The 23,813-nt window shown below is 44.6% G+C and overlaps 1 protein-coding gene across 1 annotated transcript; it reads left to right on the top strand.

Annotated features, from left to right (window-relative positions):
- The first annotated feature begins 1,485 nt into the window (after nucleotides 1-1,485).
- mrc2 (mannose receptor, C type 2) lies at nucleotides 1,486-23,122 on the top strand. Its single transcript, XM_047572312.1, has 29 exons — nucleotides 1,486-1,820; nucleotides 7,077-7,478; nucleotides 9,611-9,784; nucleotides 9,888-10,052; nucleotides 10,673-10,786; nucleotides 11,055-11,198; nucleotides 11,279-11,470; nucleotides 12,146-12,300; nucleotides 12,464-12,568; nucleotides 14,822-14,937; nucleotides 15,024-15,172; nucleotides 16,101-16,318; nucleotides 16,441-16,583; nucleotides 16,684-16,780; nucleotides 16,877-17,006; nucleotides 17,093-17,125; nucleotides 17,225-17,391; nucleotides 17,676-17,844; nucleotides 17,919-18,061; nucleotides 18,143-18,251; nucleotides 18,345-18,511; nucleotides 18,595-18,703; nucleotides 18,798-19,036; nucleotides 19,119-19,281; nucleotides 19,369-19,518; nucleotides 19,737-19,850; nucleotides 20,304-20,483; nucleotides 20,705-20,728; nucleotides 20,823-23,122. The coding sequence occupies exons 1-29, from the start codon at nucleotides 1,700-1,702 to the stop codon at nucleotides 21,041-21,043; spliced, it is 4,413 nt and encodes a 1,470-aa protein (XP_047428268.1). The 5' UTR covers nucleotides 1,486-1,699; the 3' UTR covers nucleotides 21,044-23,122.
- Nucleotides 23,123-23,813: the final 691 nt, after the last annotated feature.

Genomic DNA, 23,813 nt, shown 5'->3' on the forward strand with positions numbered 1-23,813 from the left:
TGTAGCTACGTCAAATTAACGTGAAGGTATAAACTGCCATTGAGATTAAAGTCACAATTTTGATTAAAAAATGAATGCCATCTCATATGTTCAGAAAACTGGAACTGCTTCTGCTTTTCAGTATTAATACAAACCTCATTTTAAAAACCAATAGTGGGTTTTCATTTGTGATTCTCATACATTATGAAATATTTATACTTAAATTCACTGAAACTCCATAATAGGCTACACATAGTACTTATTACATAGTGACAGGTGAAAATATTCTTTCAGCAAACCTTGCACAGGGAAAGTTGTATTCATTTTCTGCGTGAATATTTCAGCAAAATCGATCTCTATTGAAAAAGCACCGTGTTAATTTAGTGGTCCAAAATCCCATCCCTGCTGAGATCCAAGTATGCGGTAAAACAAAGCAAGCTGTTAAATATTAATAACTACAGGAATACTATGGGATTAAATTGATAGTCTTTGTTATGTCCAGATTCTCATGGTTCAGCATTTTTTACATAGGCTACTGGTGTAGCTGAATTTATGATTTTATCATTAACCATCTATTATTAAACCACGGGAAATATGAAAATAAGGATGTGTAAATAAGGTACTGAAACAATAACTTGCAAATGTGAACTCAAGATACACTGGGAATTTCTTTGAATGTGTATAAAAAGATTTCAAAGGTTAGTGGATGGATTCTAATAATTTTAGACTATTTCATTTAATCAAAATATCTGCTCTGACATCGCTTGCGGTCTACGTCGCCATGACACATAGTTTCTGGGAAGATGCACGTCAGGATGTGGCGTTAAGGCTCATTTAGATACTGCGGGACATAGACACTGTAAGTGTGTGAGCCATTTATACTTGTGCTCTGTAAAACTGCCACCCAAATGCTAGTCGGCGCCCTGTCTTATTTTGCCAGTCGGGTTGATTTTTGTTTGTACGTCCTGCTTCACTGTCAACGATGGTGACTTAAACTTTGATTGAAATTTCACCGAAGACGAATCATGCAAATGTTTGTATTTCTGAACTTAATATTGCTTCAGTTAACCTGTCCTCGGTGTGTTCCATTTGCATTGATCTGAGACAATCAATTTGAAAATTACAGAGATGAAAAAGCAGCAGAAATACTATAGGTGCTACTAATCACAACTCTTGTTGCCAACATTTCTGGGGAGGCGCACGTCAGCTACACCTAGGGTCTGCATGTGCTCATGCACCTGGCTGTAGCTACGTCGTCAAATTAACGTGAAGGTATAAACCGCCATTGAGATTAAAGTCACAATTTTGATTAAAAAAAATAAATAAAAAAGAAGGCATTACCTCATAGTTATGTATTTATTTAAAGTGGCCCCACGTGCACTTCCAGTCAGTTTTTATGATCGATAGTTGAAGTTCACTTTTGCTACCCATCACGGACGCCTGGGGGTCCCCGCACCTCACTTTGGGAACCATACAAACACCGCCACACACGCACACGTATGCGCTGTTGACGCTGCTCCATTCATTTCAGTCTCATCTGACTGAGAGGCAGACGGAGCTCTAGCGGTCAAACTCGCCACCAACTCTGCACCACTCGTCCTCAAAGTAAAACCCTCGGGCAGTCGCTGCTCCGGCTGCTCTTCTTTTTCTTTTCTTTTTTTTTCTTTCTTTGTTTGGGTTTATTTTGCAGCGTGTGCGTGCGTTTGTTGTGGCTGCCAGCATGCGGAGCGACGACCGAAACAAGGAATCAAAGGCGACATGGACAAATCGGCAACTTTTATTCTACAAATGCACTTTATATTTATTCATCCTCAGTCTGGAACTGAATAGGAGCGTAACGGGTGAGAGAAAAACAACAACAACAAAAATCACTCTCGTTTGATTTCATTCCCGTAGAATTGGGGAAACCTGGCCAGACACTCAATCTATTGTGCATGCTTATGTTTTGATAATGTCTTCCACTCAGAAAAAAAAAACGCACTAAAAGGCTCCTGGATGTGGATTTGGTGCGTTGGTATGCCACGAACCAAAAGTCCGAGGAGTGAGTGGAACCAGATGTGGAGAAAAACTGGGGGGAGGAGGGAATTGGGGCTCCAGGCTTATGTTTATGCATTCAGATTTTTTTTCTGTTAAGTTGCATTAAGTTTAAGTTAAGAAAGCTTAAAGATGATTTAAAGTTTAGGTTCTGGCCTGTTTTCGAATTTCTTTAAGCTGCATTGTAAAAGTGACGTGGTTTGACGCTTCATTTGGCACCCTGCGGGCAGATGTGACCTTTGCATCCTGTTCCAGCCTGCAATTAACACATTCAGTCCGGTTCTAAACAGCTAGCAGGCCATTACTCCACCTAAACCCTCCTTGTAAGCACTGTTCGCAAATAAAGATTAGACAAATTGTATGACAAAACTTATTTTGTTTAAAGCCGGAAGTTTACCAGCTTTAATGTTTTGTTGGGGGCTTTTCTGAGCAATCTGGCGAATTTTCTGGCATCATCATATGAGGCGCAGAGTTTAAAAAGTTATGGAAGTTTACGCTCTCTATTTGTACTCCTGAGAATGTACTGCTCGGGTTTAAATGATCTCAGTCTCCCTTTGGCGAGGCTTAGTGTCTTAATTTTAAAATGCCTCGCACCCATCTGCGGGCACATTTTTCTGTCTGTAAAGCTGAGAATCCCCTGTCAATCACGTTTATGCCGAATGGAGGGGATTCACAGGGATATAAAGGCTTGCTGATTTGTCTTGTGAAACTTTGGAGTCAAATTGTTTTCCAGTCCCCGGCCGACTCTGCGTTATCATTGAGACAGAACTGTCGTGAGCTTTATTGAACTCTGCAGTGTCTTAGGAAACTAGGTGTTGTTTTGTCTCATACTAAGACGTGCCATCTTGGTAAATTTGTGGAAAACAACTGGGAAAAAATGGTTACCTAAGATGTTCACGATACGCAGAATGATTTAAGTTTGCTTCTTTTTCTCTTTTTCTGTCATTCCCATTGTTATCAGTGTCATCAAGGCTTTGGTGGTGTCCAATTCCACAGACCTCAACACCTTTTGGATATTAATTCAGAAACTTTAAATGCAGCACGGTTCTCCTTCAACGACAGAGACTAACTTATCTCAAAGTGATTTAACGGTTAAACCTACACCGTGGTAGACGGGAATGGCCTTTATATCTGCGCCTCAGTGTGGGAGTGATGGAAAGTTTCGACAATGTGCACTTATTCTCACTCTGGTTTCTAAATTTGATTTGTACTCTCCTGGAGGTTCCAGCGCTCTCCGTTTCAGAGTGTGGCTGCAAAATGCAAATATGCTCTTTTCTCCAGTAGTGATCCTCTCTCCTTCTCTCCCCCGTGCCCCTTGGATGAGGTAAAGCCTATCCACAGTGTGGGCTGCTGCAGAGGCCAGACCACCATAAAACACCAATGAAACAAACACAGCCGCCTGGAGTTTCCTGCCTATTTGTTAGTTGCCATTTTATCACACTGGCCAGTAAAAATCTCTCTTTTCTCCTTTTTTTTAATATTTATTTTTCAATGTCGGACATCTGTCAAAACAAGGTTTTGAGAAAAGTATGAGACTTCTATAACCCGGAGGTTAAGATTGGAAACAAGGATGAAATAATAAATAAAAGGAAGGAACACTGAATGATCTGGAGTCAGCAACAAGCCACAAGCAACTCCTTAACAAACAGTGTAATTTGGAGCATGCTGATTATATCAAGATAAGACGTGCCATTGATTAGTCACCAACACCTCTATGTTGAAATCATAGACAACCGTTTTTGAAGAGGCGGAGGTTCTGGGAATATCTGCTTCTCTTGGCAGATGAAACCGGTTGTTCTTGGCCGTGAGCTCCAGCCTCTCTTTTCAGTAGGAAGCAGTCTTCAGCACTGAAAAAAAAAAAAAAAAAATGGGGGTGACAGGGCAAAGAAGGGGATGAGATCACAGCAGGAGAGCTGTTGTGGCTTAGCTTTCACAGGGCTTAAAGTTAATCTGGAATTCTGCACTCACTCTGATTGCCCGGGAGTTTTCTCACATCAAACATCAAGTCTTGTACCCCTCCTGAACGGAATTAAAACTGTTGTCTGAATTTGCTTCTCGCCGTCTGGTGCCTCAGCTTTAGGTAGTCTGCGGTGGTTCAAAAGCTTTTTGCCCGGATCGTCTCATATCGTCACCGTTTTAATTCTGAGCTTATATTCATGTGCTGAAGTGAACTCAAATGCGGTGTGATGCTGATTTTGCTGGGTTGGATCTGGTGTGAAAGTCTTCCCACAGGCTCTTTTGAAGCGGATCTATTTTTAAAATGACTTTAATTCGTATTATGAATATGGCAAAACAGCGATTAGTGATTTAGTGGCATTTATGCCTCCCCTCCTCGAGTTAGCGTAGTATCCACAGACTGAGTGGAACTGAATCCTAAATCAAGAGCATTTCAGCATTTTTTTCATTACCACTGTCACACCGCAGAGCGTTGCAACACAGAAAACAAATAGAAGGTTTTATATGAGCTGACACAATTCCTGTTTGGCCTTGTTGATTCTCCAGGGGGCCTTGTCACAATAAATCATCCGATAAATAATCTGATTTATTTTCAGAACTCTCTGTATTACTTGTAATATATAGATATAAAGAGCAACGTTGGGTAAAATATTGTAATTTCACAAATTAAATAGGACTAAACAAAACCTCATGACGTATGCCGTCAGAGAAAGAGTTCATTAAGTGCTGGGATGCTGGAGGAAGTTTCGTAGACAAGGCTACGCTAGCAGCTTTCATTTAGCTATTTAGTACTCAGCTTCAGTCAGCTTCACTGACTGCAGTCTCTTGCTTTGTTTTCTGCTCATCCTTTCTGTTTCTGTCTTTTTTCATTTGCAAAGGAGTACTGAAATACTGCAGAATATTTATACTGTGGATGACTTAGACTTAGACAGAGTTTAATGATGCACGAGGGAAATTACTTGGTCACAGTGGCTTAGCACATCAAAGAAATATTCTTAAAAACCACAAGTAAAAAGAAAGATAAGATAAAAAATATGTATTATTTTATATTTATATATACAGTTTGTATTTCATGTATTACCTTTACCTTTACACCTGACCTCAAGCTGTTACTAGAGACTGCTGCCAAACAAAATTTCATGCACACGATGGGATTTAATGAGCAGAGCTGTTCAGACGAGGGCTCCCTAGTGAATTCAGCACGTTCTCATTGCTGTGGTTAAAGTCTGTCTGTTCTTATCGGTCTGGTCACCATTTTCTTGTGTTTTATAGCGTGAATTAGCGATTAATTGGTCTGAAAAGTAATCGATAAGGACATTCATTTCATTGACGACGGGTAGGCATCGCTCTGACAGCCTTTTAATACAAGGGAGGCTCCCAGCTGTCTTTGCTTGTATTTTTATGCAGTGTTCCATCCAGATCTGGGTTGACTTGCATTAGGAGTGACGCGAATAAAAATCCTTCCACGAGTCCCGCTGCTCTACTTTCAGTGTTTTCGGATATACTGCCGCCTGGCTGACTGAGAAACTTCAAAGCCACCTGAACGGGTAGTTTTGTCTCAGAAGCAGCTGGGAAGTTTCGGGCATATTTAAAGGCTCACAGAAGGATCAACATGCTCGACCCTTTCATGATCGTGACAGTGAACTGGCAGTAAACAAGCCCATCGTATTGTAAAATGGATGGTTCTTCAACAAGAGCAGGGTGGGTGATTACATCTGATTACACTATACGGAGCCGTTTTTAACTTGTAGTGAGCCACTGAGCGAGCAAAAACTACTTCTGAGAAACACAACCGCAGAGGCTGAGTGCAAGGAGAGGGGCGTGTCGGTTGCCTCCTCTAGATTACAGGGATTTTTATGGAGCCCTTGATGAGACTCTATTGTGTCTGTGTCCATAAAAACAGAACAGGAGGTTTGAGGGGTTTTAGCTGAGAGGTAGGAAACAAAGAATCTGAGCAGACTGATTTACCCGCACATGAGAGAGTCATGTTTTCTAACCAGACGCCCAGTGGTCTTTCCCCGGCTAACCGACTTCCTGGCCTCTCACCGAAGCCTGCCGAGCAGGAATGCCAAGGCTCTCACTTTGTGTCTTCAATCTCAAGTTGAGGGTGAAGAAGTTTATGTTGGCTTTATTACTGAAGATTATTTAAATTTTCTGACCCGTGCATTTTTCTTTCTCCCACCCTCACACTTCATACCCTCTGCTATGGATAAGGACATCCTACACCGATCTCTTCCCCTTTCATGATAATAGAGAACCTTAAAGAGAAAAAGGAATGAAAGGAAACCGTGTATATTTTGGGAAAGGGTGCTTGGTTTCGTTTCCCGAAAGTCTACTCACTGAGGCTGGTGCTCATTCATGCCGAATGAGTTAAGTTCAACACATTTTTTTTTCAATAACTCTATAATTACTTAACATTCTATTCATATTAAATAATTCAAATGTGAATAATGTAAGGCCCTGTGGGTAACGCTGCTCTGCAGGCGGCTATGGCTCCTCAGAGAGCCATTATAAGCAGCCTAATAGACATCAGTGGGCTGAAAAAAAAAAAAAACAGATTCAACCCCGAGGACCATTAAAGTTTGGTCAAAGTAATCTAATTCAGACCTGTTAAAACTGTAAATCGTTTACATGAGTCAGCTATGTCACCTTAAAGAGCCTAATGACAAATATCTCAGTGTATAGCAATCAGCCACACAGGCCAGCTGTGGCTCTCTCTGTAGTCACAACCAGCTGTACAAAACTGCAGTGAACCAGGTGAGAGGTAAATCCATGCTGAACTCTGGAAGAGGGGTAAATTCCTGACACCTCAGGGGGTGGTGAGGTACTTCAAACGTGATCGCTAACGTTGCATTAAAAACATGTGCAGCCACTTCTCATTTCATTGCAAGTTAATTATTTCCTCTTGGGAGCTTTGCTGTATATCTTCACAGACTATGTTGGGGGTTAATAGCTACACTAGCTCTAGACCTAACCCAGCAGCACATCCATTAATGGAGATATTGATCCAGACCCTGACCGCTCCACTTGCCACATTGACTTACGTGAAACTCCGCTGTCACCGGCGTTATTGACTGCTGCGTTTTTGTTTAACCGTCTTTTCACAGCGCCAGTGGAGTCCGACGAGTTTAGCTTCTTCCTTGAGGGTGCCGATGCGTGCCTGGGGGTGCAGGACCACTCCCTTTCCCTGTCGCACTCCTGCGAGGAACCCAACCAGCGCTGGAAGTGGGTGACCCGGGGGCGCTTGTTCAACCTGGGCTCCTCGCTGTGCCTGGGCGTGACCACTGGCAACTACACCTCCCGGCGAGACAAGTCTCCTCTCGGCGTGTACACCTGCGACCGCGAGCCCCCCAGAGTACGCTGGACCTGGAACTGTGCGCAGGTGCTGGAAAACCTCAACGGCTACATTGCGTTGACCTCGTTTTCAAACTCCTCCATACCCTCCTCAGCCACCAAGTTCAAATGGAGACTATACGGTAACACGCAAGATCCTTGCAAAATATATCAAGGTAGGTAGAGTCATATCTAAACAAGCTCTGCTTTGCTTGTGTTCTTCACATTTGTGGTTAAACTCAATCTGTGTTTTTGTATATTTGAAATATATGGTTACGATATAACTAAAACCGCAAATTGAGCAACTGAAAAAAGGTATGGATGAAATAGAACGTGGTCATATTTTCATCTGATTCACAACTATGGGTGAAGACAAAGTGCTGTGTGGAAGGTTTTACTGAACACACCCACTGAAAAGCAAGTAAACCCCTGGAATTAATAACTGGCCGAGCCACCTTTGGCCGGACTGACCTAAAGTAAACAGTTCTAGTGACTGTGCATCAGAGTTGCACAATGATCAGGAGGAATTCTGCACCATTTTTTCCGCTTTAAAACAGCTTCAGCTCAGACATGTTGTTGGGACGTCTTGTGCGGCCGGATGCTCTCGTGAAGCCCATTCCACGGTATTTCTGTTGGATTAAGTCTAGGCTTTTACTAGGCCGGTACAAAGGGGAGTTCTCTTTATTTCTTCTTGTTTGAAGTAGAGCTACCTTGATGTCTGGGCTCATTTTTCTGCTGAATCACACAACTGCTGATCTTCAGGTGGTGAACGGACACCTCGGCTTTATCTTGGAAGACGCCGCAAATGTCAGAAGAATCCAGTGTTCTGGGTCCTGAGGAGATTTGTGCAAAGCACAGCTCTGACAGTTCTCCTCTCACTGACTGAACTCCCGTTGTCAAATAGCCCTAAGTCATAAGACCAGGAGTGCACGTGTTTTCTCCAGCCTAAATTGTGAATGTTTGCGAGATTTATTCACATCCTCACCATCTGCGTGCTGTTGTGCTTGTTCAATTCGATAAAGATCTATGAAATGGGATCATTTTGCGAAGGCTGCATGTGGACTGAACATTTCCACCAAAGACACCTGTAGTGGTCCTGTGAGCTGCTCCGTCACTGCTGGTTTTCTGCGTGGCATTCTGTGTGGCACATAGACTTACTGTTGTGTATTCCACATCTGTGTCCCATCAAATGGATATAGAAAAATGTTGCTTTTAGGGAATGTTTGTGGGCAAGTGGCTGCCTGTCAGGATCCCAAGGAAAACATTGCCGGTGTTTGTAACCTCCAGTAAATACACAAAGCTGTCCTTGCACTCATGTATATTTGTATTTATATGTAGTTTTCAGTCCAAATGTAATCTAACCATCGTGGTTCCCAGTTAAGCCTCATTTCCGCTTTCCAGTGTCAATTGTTGTTCACTGACAAACTATACTGCAAGGCTCACTGAGCCGTACGGGGCTGCAGTTAATGGGCTCTGCTCGACTGCAATTAAAACCAGATCAGCCATAAATGTGAGACCAGAAATTCTCCCCTTTCCTTGACGTCCCCTCCGCTCAGGCCGTTTCACTTTTATGTGGCGGCAGAACTGGGTGCACTGACATTTTTAACTTTCAAGCGCCAGTCTTCACAAGTTTGAGCCCACTGTTGGAGAGGAATGCTTCTGACATTAGTCAGCCGATGAGCAGCCAGTCAGTCAGCCAGTGGTGGAGCAGAAAGGGAAAGCAGGGAGGGAGCTTCCCAAATCTTTTCCTCCCTCGTTTAACATGTCTGCCCTACTTTCCAGCGGCCTAACGTGTTTTGGTAACACTACAGATCCAGCCTCTCACTCTGTCCCTGTTGCCCTTTTTCCCCCCACATTATACTATACTTATGGAATGTTGAATGGCACTAGGGTATTTGTAGTAAAAATAAAAATGTGGTAAAATTACCCAAAAAAATGCCTGTGATACCTTAAGGGGTCTGCTTTGGAATATAAATGTTTAATTGTGTTTTTCTGTCTAATATCCAAGCTCCTGTGTTGAAGATAAAAGCTGCTTAACTTAAAAAAAAACAAAAACAAAAACAAAAAAACAGACTATTTTTGTGTATTTGCGCTTCCTGCTGCTGACCACGGTTTGACTTTCTGCCTGTAACATCATCCTCTGTTTTCACCACGTGTTTGATTGTACAAGCTGCTGAGAAAACATATAAGGTATTTCGGTTCAGCAGAGTTCACAGACATAGGAGGAACACGAGGGCGAACACAAGGAAGGCCTGTCTCTGCTGCCGCACGCGGCCATTTAAAGCCCTAACGTCTGTCTGTTCCGCAGAGATCTACACGATCCAGGGGAACTCGCATGGCCGACCCTGCTACTTGCCCTTCCTCTATGACGGCCAGTGGTTCCACAACTGTACCAGCATCGGGCGGGAGGACGGTCACCTGTGGTGCGCCACCACCTTTGATTACGGCAAGGATGAGCGTTGGGGTTTCTGTCCCGTCAAGAGTAAGCTACCACCTCACATGTCATGTCACTCACTCGCTGCCAATTATTAATTTGCCATCCGGTCTAACCGTATTTCTTTCTTGCCCCTTCCCCTCGCTGCCAGGCGCCACCTGTGAGACCTTCTGGGATACTGACTCGCTGACAGACAGCTGTTACCAGTTTAACTTTCAGTCCACGCTGTCTTGGAGCGAGGCTCGGATCAGTTGCCAGCAGCAGGGGGCAGATCTGCTGAGCATCACCAAGCTGCATGAGCAGACCTACATCAACGGTGAGTTTTTTTTTTTTTTCTTGTTTCACGTATACACTGAGAAATAGCAGTTAAATAAACCGCCAACATTTACATGAGAAAACAAACACTTTGCTGCACTTTCTGCTACACGCGAAAAACAAAACCCCAGTTTAATTTAGATGTTTTTGAGATTTCTGCGATTATTTCCCTGGCTGTGGTTCCAAAAACCTTTCCCATTTATACTACTCCTACAATCATTACCTATCAAAACCTTCAGATTCTTTATTTCTTGTCCGTCTACCAGGCTTTAGTTACACAGATTGCCTGTGAGAAGCATAAATAACTCAGCAGCTGTGAAATTTGCTGTGCAGCTGCATATTGAGCACACAACGCAGACGGAACTATTACGCATTCCCAACAGGAATATCTGATTTTCGGAGAGTATTTACCCCGCTGTCAATTTCAGGCCGCGCTGACTCTGTTCTTACATAACTATTCCGTAACTGACCTAATACAGTGGGGACCGTTAAAGTGCCTGCCGACCGGACACACTGTTAACTCCACGCCAAGCACACCATGGATGTGTTGTGTTTTTAAGACTTCTTTGACAAAGTGCACATGCAATCTTGTGTAAGAAAGGTGTTGTCTTGCTGTCATAGGTTTACTGACCGGCTACACTGCCGCTTTGTGGATTGGCCTCAACGACCTGGACATCCACGGAGGTTGGCAGTGGTCCGACTCCTCGCCACTGAAGTATCTCAACTGGGAGCCAGGTTAGCCTGTAAAAACAGTCCGAGCTTGTCTGTCTTTTTAAAGCTTCTAGTGTGAGTGCTCTTTTTTTTTCTGCACAGGTTTTATTTCCCACAGAGGGCTGAGCAAGCATGCACACACATTTTTAGCAACCTTTCGACTCTCAGTTCAAACGGCGACTTGGCGGCTCCCCAGCACCGCCACAGTATTTTATACTGTAGAGTATTTGAGGATTGGCATCTTGGCATGAGCGATTTCCTGAAGAGTTTGTCTTTTCTTACTCAACTCCAGAGCAGCCAAATCACGCCGACGAGGAGAACTGCGCCGTGATAAGAACTGAGTCATCGGGTCGTTGGCAAAACCGCGATTGCTCTGTGGCTCTGCCATATGTTTGTAAGAAGAGGCCCAATGCCACCATGGACCCTTTCACCACTGGTCAGTGAATACATCTTTGGATCATTCTATTAAAGTGAAATGCAGCGCATCTGATGGGTTTCGTCTCTTTGCTTTCACAGATTCGTGGGCAGATAATGATAAATACGAATGCGATGTGGGCTGGCAGGCCTTCCAGGCTGGATGCTACAAGGTGACTTCAGATAAGATTGACTGGGATGCAGCTCAGAAAACGTGCCAGAAGATGGAGGCCAACCTGGTCAGCATCCACACTCTACCTGAGCTGGAGTTCATCCTGCGCAACCTGAAGAAAGGTCAGCCGGAAGAGAAATTCCTTCTTTTCCATCCTCGCTCTGTCCTTTCGCTGTTTCTGAAGTGTCCGCCTTGCCCGTCGGTCTTAAGCGGCGCATTTGTAGCGCGATTGTTCCCATAGGTCATTGCCTGCGCTGCGAGGCTCCCAAGAGTGGCTGAAGTTAATGAATGAAACTGACATTTTGGCAGATATATTCTCGCAGATTTTGACATTTATTGTAGAAAATGTAAAAGAAAAGAGCATCACGCTCAACCGAGGCCTAACACAGAGATCAGCAGTGCGTGCAGCTAATGTTAAGTCCGGGAGGTTCAAAAAGAGTTCACTCAAATCTGTCAGAACAATCCTCAAAGTTTTTTTTTGTGTGTGTCTTAAAAGGGGGTAAATTAGTCCCAAGTGGTTCACCTCAGTGTGCATTCTTAAGTTAAATATAATTAAAGGAGCATATTGATAGATTTGACTATGTCTTCTTAATATTTTCCTAAGTAATATGCTCGAAACCTTCACATTAAGCTGAAGTGATGCAGAAGCCTGACAGTTGTACCCTGTTCCCCCTCCTTTCTTCCAAAACATGAAAAGATGAAACTTTTCTTTCGTCATGGTAGTAGTGCAACATTATTACTGAACTTCACTGAAAGGGCCTTATTTCCTCGTTCATCTATCTGTTTCTTCTTTTCAGATATCGAGCAGCTGTGGATAGGGCTCCACGACACTGACATGCAAATGGACTTCCAGTGGACCGACCACACGCCCGTCATCTTCACATACTGGCACCCCTTTGAACCCAATAACTTTCGCAACACCCAGGAAGATTGCGTCTCCATCTGGGGACCTGTGAGTGCCCTCCCCACCCCCGCACCCTCACCCTCACCCTGACCCCTGAATCCCGTGGTCTTAGTCAGCGCACAGTAACGGACTCTCACTGCCTCCTCCTCCGTTTGTATATATTTACCAGCTGCGCTCTCTCTCTCTGTTTGTGTCTCGCCATTATGTCCAGGAGGGCCGCTGGGATGACAGCCCTTGTAATCTGACTCTCGCCTCCATCTGCAAGAAGCCGGGAACAAAGAGTGCTGGGAAGCCACAGCACCAAGACTGCGAACAAGTATTACCGCTTTTCTCTCTTTGCGTTCGGTGCTGCATCCTTCAGTTTCTCCTTGGGATTTACTTTTTATGTTTCAATCGCTGACCTTTTGAGATTTTTTTTTTCTCCTCCATGTGTTTCATTGGAGCCTCAGTCTCCAGCTGCTGACAGGCTTATTATACTGAATGTTTCAGCCTTTGACCTCTTTTATCCCAGCGCTCCCTTCATTCTGTCACCCTTCCACTGGTGCTATGCCCCCCCCCAGGACTGCAGCTGTAATATAAATCACCTTGTTTTCAGCTGAGTTACCAGACAAAGTCAACCCAAACTCTTTTCATAACAAAGAAAAAAAAAATAGCATTTTAGAACATTTTGTGCGTGCATTCACCAACGATTTCTTTCTGCGATTATTCTGCTTATGACTTAGATAAGACTTTAAGCCTCTCAGACCTGACAGTCAAATGAAACATGAGAATCTTCCCGGTCAATCTACTGCATTTAGCTTGTCTTCGTGCTTGACACAGTGAACGGCGATAGCCAGCAAAGAAAGTGTCTCTGCATCTCCGCGCCCTTTGGCGGCAGATTCTGAATATAGTTTTCGCTCTACATTGATTTATGATGTAAATGATCTAAAACTAGGGGGTCGTGCCGCTTCTCAGCTGTCACATTCAACAAAGATCTCTGTATGGACGGGCCATTTGTTTGGTGTAATGACTCTTTAGCCCTCTCTGGGGGGTGGGGGGTGGGGGGGCTTAATGCGACAGGGGTCATTTGGCATGGCACGCGTTGCAGGGCCCTATGGCGTTTCCCTTTGTCTCGAGCAGATGAGCTCACTTCGCGCAACATGTGAAACAACAATATGGAGCCTGCGGACTCCAGCAACTTTCTCAACCCATTTACCCCATCTAGTGCTGGCCTCGTTGCTCAAGGCATCTAATGGATATTATAAAGCTGTCATTTTAACTTTGTACAGTGTCTGTTTGATAGTGTTTTAATCATCAGCGGGACTCAGTTGCTTCATGTGTTAATAAGACAGATGATAAAACATATATTTAGTGCCAGAGGCGGTTTGAGGTGTGAGCATCTGTTTAGGCCTCTGTGCATTTATGGTGGTTATTAAATGAATCAAAGATTCCAATTCAGTACCCCAGCTGTCCCCCCAAGGAAATTAGAAAGGGCATCTGAAAGTGGCTGTTATTATATATATTTTTTTTTAGTTTGAAATGATAGAGTGGACATGATGTGACATGTCTCAACTCATTTTTTATCCAGCCTACGATCGTTGTACCGTTTTAGTTCACTCTCACCACCCTCATAACATTGTTTTGCAGGAAAACACTCTGAAATATATGCTTAGCTGGGAGCGTTTAGTGGCTAAAGAGTCAGATATCTCCCTCAGGGGTTGGTGGAGACCAAAACCAGAGCTAAACTTATCTTAAAGAAGAGTCACTATTAGGCTTACTGCAGTAAAGTTGTTATATATTTTTTAAGACTTTCACGAGCAAGATTTATCCGTTTTGCTCCTCTGGTTCACAGAGGAACGTAGGTCAGTGCAGTTCTTTGGTTTTTGTCAGCGTTTTGTGTGATGGAGTCAAAGTAAGGAGAACAAGTCTGTGCTGCCTAAATTCAAATGAATGAATGTATTAATTATATTATATGTGTAAATTACAACCTAACTTGAATTGCACACGAGTTGAAATGCATCCAGCATGTGTCCCTTTTGGAACATGCCATCAGCTGTGCGTTGTTTTGACTGCGTCGCAGGCGGAGGGAGGGTAGGGGAGCGTGTTACGGAGACATGAGCTTCCACAGATTAGGTCTCTCAAGCAGCTGTAGTGTTTGAGGTTTCTGTCTACATGCCAAATGTGGTTGTGCAAAAAGAAAAAAAAAATAAGCCTGGGGTTGAGTTTACGCACACAAAGATGCATGTGAGCTATCTTTTACTTTGATTCTCACGCAAAAAAAAATCTCACCCCTCGCCGGCTGCGCACGTCCACCGCGGCAATACATGAGCCGGCAGGAGGGGCCAGAGCTGGGGAGGGAAAGTCTTCTCAGTATGTCTAGCGGTCAGTTTTTAGAAGTGGATTCATTTGGGTTCGAGCTTTTTCATCCAAAGAGGAGGGATGTTACTAAATCTTTATGATTTTGCCAGTTTTGTCTGGGAGCTGCTGTAGTGCATTAGACACATTTGAAACCTGTGCATTTGTATACATGTGTGTCAGTAAGCACATTTAAAGAGTTGCGCACACTGAAGATGTGTTCCTCTCCTCTCAGGGGTGGAAGTGGCACAATCCAGCCTGTTACTGGGTGGGAGAAGACCTGCTCACCTTTGATGAGGCCAGAAAGTCCTGTGAAGACAACAAAGCCGCTCTTGTCACCATTACTAATAGGTGCACACACACACACACACACACACACTGATTGAAGGAGATCACAGCGTGTTTTTGTCCCTAAACGTCTAATTTCATGTGTAAAGGTTCGACCAGGCCTTCGCCTACAGCCTGCTGTGGGGCCGCACCGGAGATTCCTTTTGGATCGGGCTCCATGACCAGAGCAGCCAGGGCTCCTTCCACTGGCTCAGTGGAGATGAGGTGTCCTACACCAACTGGAATCGAGACGAGCCTGGTAGGATACACATTTGAATGAGTGTGTGAGCGGTTTTGGCTCGCGAAGTAGAACCAGTATAACAGTCAGAGTTTTTATTTCTTTTGAAATCCAACTAATTATTTTCAGTATTAATTAAATTCATTGGATAATTTATATATTTGCTGCAGCATATTCATTTTATTCTGTTGTTTTTGTGGATCTCGCAATTCTTTATTCCTTCTGCTGTGATGAGTTCACTTCCTTGAGGGGATATTAAAGTTTAATCTGATCTGTAGACGCGGATTTGCAGTTGCCTGAAACATGACGCCCATTAATCTCAGCCAATTTTGGATTTAACCTGCAAAGGAGAAAATGGATTGGTCCCAAGTTGTCGTTTTATTCGTCTGCCAAAGTACACATCCTCAAAGATTGATTTGGCTCCAAAGCTCCAAAGCTTTGCTTCGCAGACAATCTGCTTGTCTAAGAGCATTTTCAGACGGTGTATGCCAGTTTTAATTTAACGCATTCCATTTTGGACTACATGTAAAAATAATAAATCATGTCATAGTTCTGGCGTCAAACACGTAGTCATTCCGGTAGCACGTGGAAACCGAAGAGGATTCTACTTTTGTTCTAAAATACTGTTTTGGAATTCAGATTCATGGCAGCCATAATTTCGAAACCAAACCTAGAGACGTGGCCGCAGAACAGCTGGGGGCGTCGTCTGGCTCTAGATTCACTGATGGATACCGAGATATGAACTGGCTGACCTTTCCTTAGATCAAAGCAAAATGATGCCTGTGTTTTGAAAAAAAAAGGAAAAAAAAAGTGAAATTCAGTATCAGACTCTCCTAATTACCGTCTAAGAACCGTGTTAACACATTTTCACCCGTTTCCGCGTGTTTCATCACTACTGCTGCTTCTCTTTCTTTCCCCTCACCTGCTTTTCACCCCGCATCTATTTCAGTCAGCATCCGCGGCGGCTGCGTCACCATGGCGACCGGCCATGCAATAGGTCTGTGGGAGGTGAAGGAGTGTGCATCATCAAAGGCAAAATTCATCTGCCGCCAGACCCAGGACGCTTCCCTGAGCCCCGATCCCCCCGTCCCTCACCCCACACCAAGCCTCAGCGGCTCCTGTCCCACTGGCTGGAAGAGCAACAGCGACCTGCGCTACTGCTATAAGGTTCATCTCGGAAAAGATAAAAAAGCTCTTAGAGTGCAGAGCAGATATTTAGGATCCATGTTCAGTTCTTGACAGTTATGACACTCCCTAATTTTAACGCCAGCCTCATCACCCCTCTCCAGGTGTTCCATTACTCCCAGAGTGACCAGAAGCAGAGTTGGCTGCAAGCTCACCTGTTCTGCCGGAAACATGGAGCCAACCTGCTGAGCATCAGCGGCGCAGAGGAGGAGCACTTTGTCCTGCAGGTCCTCCATGAGGCATTTGGGTGGGTGTGGATGTCTCACCAGCTGACGTGTGATGATAATGGTGATGATAATGATTGTAATAATGGTCATGGTGGTGGTGGTTGATGATGTGGCCCACAGGGAGTCAGAGGAGCATGAGCAGCACTGGTTTTGGATCGGACTGAACCGCAGGAACCCCATGGATAATGGCAGCTGGAAGTGGAGTGACGGACTGGCTGTGAGTAATGACAGGATACAAGCCCACCTGTGTACTAGCAGATGCTAATAAATTATTTTTGAAAGGCAATCTGTTCACTCTTTGCCTGTGTCCCAGTTAACATACCAGAACTTTGGGCGCTACTACTACAACATTCGGCAGTGTGTTGCAGCAGACCTGGGCACTATGACCTGGCTGGCCATGCACTGTGACTCTCAGTTAGACTGGATCTGCAAGATCCCCAGAGGTACAACAGCACTGGATGTTTCTCTCTTTTTCTCTCTGATGGATATGTGTTATTTAATCGCTTTTCTCCTGTTTGTGTGTTTTTAGGTAGTGTTGAGCAGACACCAGAAATCACCGAAGGTGCGTCCTATTTCTTAAGCTTTCTTTTTTATATATCATTTACACTGAAGTGATATATTGAACTAAATGATACATCCTCTCTTATCTCCCTTCTGTCAGGCACTAGTTCACCAGAATGGATAGGCTTCCAGGAGGCGGAGTATAAATTTTTTGACCACCGCACCACTTGGGATCAAGCCCAGAGGATTTGCTCCTGGTTTGATTCCTCCCTGGCGTCCGTCCACTCAGCTGAGGAGGAGGCTTTCCTGGCCAACACTTTGCGCAAGGCACGGTGCACTTTGTCAAAAATGTTCATTATCATTCGTAGGAGTTGATCTAATATGATTACCATTGTGTCTGCAACCAGTCAGCTTTATCAGGACCGAACCATGGAAAATACCTCACAGGCTATGTGTAACTAATTATGGTGTTTGCGTGGCAACCGCAACGCAGAACTACCATTCATGAGTATGTAACTACATATTTAGAGAGGCGTTGTGGTATAAACCTGCACTTCTTATTGTCTATAGAAATGTCTATAGAAATTTCACAGTTTCTCTCTCACCCTCAGATGGTCAAGGTGGAGGGGGACAACTGGTGGCTCGGACTTCACACGTACGAAAACGACGGCCGCTTCCACTGGTCCGACCATTCTGTGCTCAATTACGTGTCCTGGGCCCTCGGGAGGCCGCATCCGCTCAGCCGTGATCGCAGATGCATTCACATATCCGCCAGCAAAGGTAGGAACCTTAACGGCCTTAACGGAGTAAATCAAATGGCGTGCGCTTAGACTGAGTTTTTCACATGCGAACAGGGGATTGGGCCGATCAGAAGTGCCACTCTGACCTGCCCTACATCTGTAAGAGAGTCAATGTCACAGGGACCATTCCTCCAACGCCGTCATCCCCCCACCCTCCAGCAGGCTGTGCAGATGGATGGTCTTCCTATCAGCATAATGTTAGGCCTGGATTTTACTACAACAAAGATTACAGTATGAAGACTAACCGTATGAAAACCTGAGTAATCTTTTTCTTATAGTGTTTCAGAATATTTGATCAGTCAAACCGCCTCACATGGTCTGCAGCCAAACTGAAATGTGAGGCGCAGAGAGGAGAGCTGGCAATGGTATCCAATCATTTGGAGCAAGGTAATTACAGCAGAATATATCAGCAGGTGGGTGGAGGAGCCTCTTCGTACCGTACATTCACGCTGTCATGCAACTCCCGTCTCTTCCTCACAGCTTTTATCACCACCTTGCTAACCAATGCCAGCATTGACCTTTGGGTGGGCCTGACATCGGACTCTAAAGGTCATTTCCAGTGGGCCAAGGCTGGGCTGCTCAGCTACACAAACTGGGCACCTGGAGAGCCCCTCGACAACAGTGGACCACACCACAACAAAACGCCGGTACTCACAACACTCATTATACCCTTGTCATGTCGTTGCCATCGATCCGTTCCTGTCCTCATCATTTGCCTGTCCCCTCTCAGGGAAACTGCGTGGTAATGATTCATGGGAACCCACAGCAGAAAACTGGCATGTGGGCTTCCCGAGCCTGTGAGATGGAAAGTAATGGATTCATCTGCCAAAAGCCACAAGGTGTGATCCTCAGTAATAACCACAATGATGTCATTTAAGTTCAGATCGTTAAACACACAGAAGCGTGTTAGTAAATCATCGTATCTGCCCTCAGACAAAAGTCTCCCTCCGGCTCCGGCCCTCATTCCTGCCTCCCTGTCAAAGCCTTTTGAACTGGGTGGAGTGACGTATCGTGTGGTGGAGAAGCGCCTGGACTGGACCGGTGCCTTGCATCTTTGTGAATCTCTGAATGGGACCCTGGCTACAGTGAAGAATCCCTACCAGCAGGGCTACCTCACGCTGCTCATGAACAGCCTGCGCAGACCGGCCTGGACTGCTGTCTACAGCTATGGAGTGAGCAAATTCACTTACAGATACCTCATTATATTCCTCACTGCGAGAGGAAATGTGATGAAATGATTCCTCATGTGTTCAGGGACGAAGCTTCACCTGGCTGGGTAATGAAGAGGTGTCGTATTTTAATTGGAAAGATGGGAACCCCAATCAGATGGCTGGATGCGGTCACATGACCACCACGGGGCAGTGGACAATAACTTCGTGCGATGCTAAACTGGACGCGGCTATCTGCCAGATCGGCGGTACGTGTGTGACACTGCATTTTCTCGGGTAACATTTCAGGCGAGTGAACATTTAAACGTGTTCACACCTGTTTTTCCGCCTTGCAGACGGGCCTGCGGATCACCCGTGGATGTACCCCGGCCTGTGCCCTCAGACGCTGGGAGAGTGGGCGTGGGTGCCTTTCAGAAACAACTGTTACTCCTTTAACCTGCATAGCCTCCAGCTGCAGCAGGATGCGCGCGCATCCTGCAACAAAAGTATGGGACCTCCACCAGACAGCTGCACAGCTCTTTTGAAAACCAATTAAATGCAACGCTCCTGACCTTCTCCACAGCAAATGTCATTGACAGAACACATCGATATGTCTAAATTTAGAAGTGTTTCATTGAGCCCCTGGCACCATTGATCAGTCTAACTACGGGATCAATGCTGTTGAGTTGCATCCCTGACCATTGTTTCCGTCTCTCTTTTCTAGTCGGAGCTGAACTTCTTTCCATCTTGGATGAGACGGAGAACGGATTTGTGTGGGAACACATCCAGAGCTATGCAGAACAGGCACACGGCGCATGGCTGGGCATCAGCGTGAAAGGTCCAGTGAAACTGCCTCAAACATCACCTGCGTCTGTCACTGAGGCGGCAGACTTAATAACCTTCAAACATTGTTAAATCCAAGAGGATTCATTTTAGACTACGTTTACACAAATAATCTGTCCTAATTAAATAAGTTTTAGCTGACTGATTATGATGTCTTTTTTTGTAGACTCGTTAAACAATTAATTAAAGGGGAAAACCTGATTAAGGATATGTCAAATAAAAGTGAGCAGTGAGGCTTATCTCAGAAAGGTTCATTTATTTAAACTGCACAATTTTCTGTCAAAGCAATTGGATCATTTTAGTGAAATGCCATAAAATACACTTAATAAGCTAGTAAGCGAATATTAAATACCGGAAACCTGAACAGAAGATTAGCTCTGCCAAAGATAAACCTAGGGATTACCACGAGGATTCACTGAACATGCACGTGCTTGTGTTCCCGCCACAGGTAGGGGTCTAGTTTGGAGCGAAGACGCCGAGATGCTATACACCAACTGGGAGACGCACGAGGTACCTTCCTCTGTGCTGTCGGTCAAGTCCTGCTTCTGGATCCAGAGCAACAGTGGCCTGTGGAAGCCGGGCTCCTGCAGAAATCGCACACACGGAGTCATCTGCAAGCGTCCTCGCAGTAAGCGCACGCAAGCCCGTTCACGACATTCTCACACCCAGGCACGGCTAAGTCAGCTGAGCTTTCATTCCGAGCTGGTCATCTGCGAGACCACAGCAGTAACATAACTGCTCAAGAGCAGCACTTTTTGACAACCTGAGGAATCACTCGCAAGAGGGTGAAATCAAAGTGCTTTTGCATTTAATTTATGTTTAATTAACTGTCTTTTGTTCCATTTGCAGGTGCTGAAACTTCAGCTGTAACATGTAAGTCTGGTTAACAACTGCCATGTCGCTCCATTCATATCTCTGTTTTCTTCCTTAAATTGAGTAACGCATTCTGGTTTCCATCTCTACCTAGTGGACACTGACCACCTGCCCACTCTGATTGTTGTCATGGTGACGGGCGTTTTGCTGGTGATGCTGATAGTGGCCTTGATCTACCTGTACCGCCGGCGAACTGCTGGGTCCCAGGGCTCCTACGAAGGGGCCCGCTACAGCCGCACCAACTCCGGAGGGGGTGAGCAGATCGAGAAGAACATCTTAGTGTCCGACATGGAGCTGAACGAGCAGCCAGAGTAGCCCGAGCCCCCCCACACCCCCCACCACCCCTGGACTGACCAACCAACCTGGGATTGGACCCTAACCCTGACACAGGAGAGGCTGATTTCCATTTGCTGACTAAGAATCCGATAAAACTTTGCAGCATGTATTTTTTTTTGTCTCTTTTGAAAACCAAAAAAAAAAAAAAAGTTTTCAAGCAAGTGCTGAAGGGCTGTGTGGACCGCAGCAGATGTTTAGTTTACAAATTGATTCCCCACTTTCTAAATCCTCCTTTGCCAAGAGCGAAGAGCTCTTGCAATTTCTCCCTTGACAAATCAGATGCATCCATCTGCACATGAAGGCCATAATGGATCTACTGGGAATCATTTTATTGGAGTTGGAAATATTCAGCCTAAAACCAAAAACCCAGCAATGACTCCTGGTGCCAAAGTAAATTTTTGCACACTGTATAGTATTTTTTTTTTTTTTCTTGTTTGTTTCTATTTTGATTTAAAGACTTCTAATACAACATAAGGGACCATCGCACCTAGAGACACAAAAACCATTTGCCTCTAAATATCCACATACTTTTCTTCAGGACCTTTTTTGTTTTTCCTTTTTGCCATGTCAGTATTAATCCGAACTTTTTTTTTTTCTTGTTTTTCGTTCTCTTTCATTTGTCATTCTCCGTGCAGCTGTAGAGGACTGTTACTCACGATGCATGTGTGGTTTTGTGAGCCCGCCTCCTCTTTTCTGATCCGACACGTCAGCACCAGCTGTCAGGCGAGCGGAGAAGGAGGAGGAGAAGAAGAAGTCCAAATGTGAATGTGTGGAAAGTGACAGGGACCAGTGACCTCAAACCGTCTGAGGGCACACACTATAATTGTGCACATAAGTAGAAGTTTGTTTTGAGAGCCGGTCTTTAAATAGACTACATTGTCTTTTTTTTGATACAGCGGGACTGAAGGTTGTCATCAAATGATCAGATGTTTTGGCACTTTCTTCTGTTATCTTAATCTAATTCATCCTCTTGCTTTTAGTCACTAGCTGCTGCTCTTTGATTCCTAACGTCAGTTTGTTTTGGCTCTCCGTGCCACCATCTGGAGCCGATTCAGCATTTTTTGAGGGCAGTGATTTCTTTTTTTATGCACCGTGAAAAGGGTCTGCAATTTAATATTTCTCTGATTTATCATTTTAATGGCCCAAGGCTCGCTTCTGTGTATGTTATATCACTAGGACATTCGCCTCACTTTTTAACGATGCAGGTTGCATAATGTGATTTGACTTCGGTATAGCTGGTAAAGACATTTGGAAGCATTCCTACTTCAACTTCTCATTGCCCCGCGGAGGAAAACAGGCCTCATGTGAATGACATGAACACACATGAGAGCCAAAGAATGTCTTAAACCCAGATTCAGTCTTCCGAGTTCAACCAAGTTGGTGTGCACCCTGAGACATTTTCCTTTTTCTTTCAACTGTTGCCTCTGAGTGCATTTCAGTCTTCCTGTTAGGAGGAATGCTTTGGAGCCATTTCAGTCTGAAGCTTTTGGTGTTTCAGTGAGCTGCTGTGAAAGGGGAAAAAAAACAGCTCTTTTTGCTCCACAAGTTGGACTAAGATTGAGGGGGAGGGGAGGAGGAGAGGGTGTAAGTAGGGGTGTGTGTTTTTGAGTGTGCGTATGTGTGCAGTCTCCAGCTGTGGAATGTTGAGTCGGCAAGAAGAGCTCAGTGGCACGTCTGGAACCAATCAGAGAAGGAAGGCTTAGGGACATGAAGGGTCAGAGAGAAAACTGGTAAGAAAAAAACAAAAAAGGAAAGCAAGAGGAAGGAGGAGTGTGAGGAGGAGTCGGAGATGTAGGTAGAGGAGGAGGAGTGGGAAGGTTGCAGCGGTTCGGTCTGGGTTTACCCTGTCCTCTGCTGGTGGATTACTGTATACGTTTGTCTGAATATGCAGTATATGAACTGACTGAGGTGGATGGGTGACGGCCCTCAGTGTGCTCTCCAGTGTCTCTGACGCAGGCCGGCTCTTGTCCTGTTAAAGATACCCGAAGCACCTGTTCAAATTTTTTGACTTTCTTTTTGTCATTTTTATATGAAATAAATAAAGTCTATGTTCTCAAAGCTCCTGCTTTCGCACAGATTATTACTCTGATTATTAAACTGTTATGTGAAGATGGAGCCAGACTTCTGCCTGTTCCACTGAGCAGGAAAATAAATCAAAGAACCAATGTGAAACACGTGGGCTGCAGTTTTCAGAGTTGTCCGCAAGAGGGCACACCTCTCCTGCTCAATGTTGTCCTTTTGACTTTCACTGGTCACTGGGCATTTTTCATTGCAGTCTTCAATCTTCAGAGGATCCAGTGACCTACAACACTTTATTGTGGTTTTAAATTACAGAAACCACCCCTTTTGCATATTAATTTACACCAGTAAGAAAAATATATACACACTCACTGGCCACTTTATTAGGTACACCTGCTCAATTGCTTGTTAACACAAATAGCTAAATCACGTGGCTGCAATTCAATGCATGTAGGCATGTGGAGGTGATTAAGGCAACCTGCTGAAGTTCAAACCGAGCATCAGAATGAGGAAGAAAGGGGATTTAAGTGATGTGGTTGTTGGTGCCAGACGGGATGGTCTGAGTATTTCAAAAACTGCTGATCTACTGGGATTTTCATCAAAAGATTTTCATCAAGAGAAAACCAGATCGCAATCCAATAGAGCACCTTCGGGATGTGCTGGAACGGGAGAATCGCATCATAGATGTGCAGCCAACAAATCTGCAGCAACTGCGTGATGCTATCATGTC

Source organism: Mugil cephalus, chromosome 20 (assembly GCF_022458985.1).
Source record: "Mugil cephalus isolate CIBA_MC_2020 chromosome 20, CIBA_Mcephalus_1.1, whole genome shotgun sequence".
Lineage (NCBI taxonomy): Eukaryota > Metazoa > Chordata > Actinopteri > Mugiliformes > Mugilidae > Mugil > Mugil cephalus.